Source organism: Mesoplodon bidens (genome assembly GCF_964165515.1).
Source record: "Mesoplodon bidens genome assembly, contig: HAP1_SCAFFOLD_159, whole genome shotgun sequence".
Taxonomy (NCBI): Eukaryota; Metazoa; Chordata; class Mammalia; order Artiodactyla; family Ziphiidae; genus Mesoplodon; species Mesoplodon bidens.
Genome location: NW_027672558.1, coordinates 1,150,361 through 1,151,765, shown reverse-complemented (window position 1 = coordinate 1,151,765; position 1,405 = coordinate 1,150,361). Strand labels below are relative to the sequence as shown.

Below are 1,405 nucleotides of genomic sequence, written 5' to 3'. Positions count from 1 at the left end.
TGTCCCCTGCATTGGCAGGTGGATTCTCAACCACTGCGCCACTGGGGAAGTCCCTATTATTTGTAGACTTTTTAATGATGGCCATTCTGACTGGTGTGAGGTGATACCTCATTGTAGTTTTGATTTGCATTTCTCTAGTAATTAGCGATATTGAGCATCTTTTCATGGGCCTGTTGGCCATCTGCATGTCTTCTTTGGAGAAATGACTACCTAAATGATTTTATAATAAGCATATATTGTAGTTGAAAAAAATAAAAAATCTCTAAGCGTCCAGAACTGTAAATACACAGTGATTCCAGTTTTGTTTCCCTGCTTTAAATGCACATGCACATACATTGGTAGTTCAAAAAGAAACCTGAAGGAAACCATGAAAATGTTCACAGTGGTTCTCTGTAGGCGGTGAGATTGTGAAGGGTATTTTTTGTGTGTCATTTTATGAGCTTCTGTAACTGCACAACTTATCCGATGACCATGTTTTATTTCTATAAATACAAAAAAAAACAATGTTTTAGAATAAAAAAATGCAACAGAAATATTTGATCTTTGCTGGAATGGAGGAAAGCCTGGCACACAAAATAAGATTCACCAAATGGACCATCTACGCTAAATTTCAGAATCCTATGTAGTTGGATTCACTCCCAAAGCATCAGGTATGTGCCAGCCGCACTGTGGAGGAGTGTGGCCTTGTTTCGCATATGCCGTAGACGATGGGGTTGAGCATAGGAGCGGGGACCACATACAGCACAGAAAGAACCCGGTCTCTCAAGCCAGAGTGTGCAGAGCTGGGAAGGATGCAGCAGAGGACTGGAGTGATGTAGAAAATGCAGACCATGGTGATGTGAGCGCCACGGGCAGAAAAGGCTTTTCTTCGGCCCTCGGCAGAGTGAATCCTGAAAACCGCAGCGACAACATGTATATAGGAGATCACAACCAGGGCACAAGGTGCAAGAGCCACCAGAAAACTGAAGAACAGGGCAAGTTCATTGGCCCACGTGGTGGAGCAAGAGAGTCTGAGCAGTGGAGGGAGGTCACAAAAGAAGTGGGTGATAAGGCGGGGTCCACAGCGCTTGAGGAGAGCTGCAAGAATGGTGTGGGTGAGTGCATTGGCCAAAGCAAGCAGGCAGGAGATTGAAGCCAGTCCTGTCCGAGTCCTTTGGCCCACGAGGACTAGGTAGTGCAGTGGCTGGCAGATGGCTGTGTAGTGGTCATAGGCCATGGCTGTGAGCGGGAAGCACTCCCAGGGAGCCAGGAAGTAGAGAAAGAATATCTGGGTAAGACAAGCATGACAAGGCATGACCCGCACTGGTGCCAGCAGATGAACTAGAACCTGAGGCACCGTGTTGGAGATATAGGCAGTATCCAGCAGCGAGAGGTTGGCCAGGAAGAAATACATGGGAGTGTGGAG

At 46.5% G+C, this 1,405-nt stretch overlaps 1 protein-coding gene across 1 annotated transcript; it reads right to left on the bottom strand.

Moving 5' to 3' along the window:
• Nucleotides 1–646: 646 nt before the first annotated feature.
• On the bottom strand, nucleotides 647–1,405 carry LOC308610023 (olfactory receptor 3A1-like; the record flags this gene model as incomplete). Its single annotated transcript, XM_081259292.1, has 1 exon — nucleotides 647–1,405. A coding segment is annotated over one exon (759 nt), but the record flags the coding sequence as incomplete, so codon positions are not given.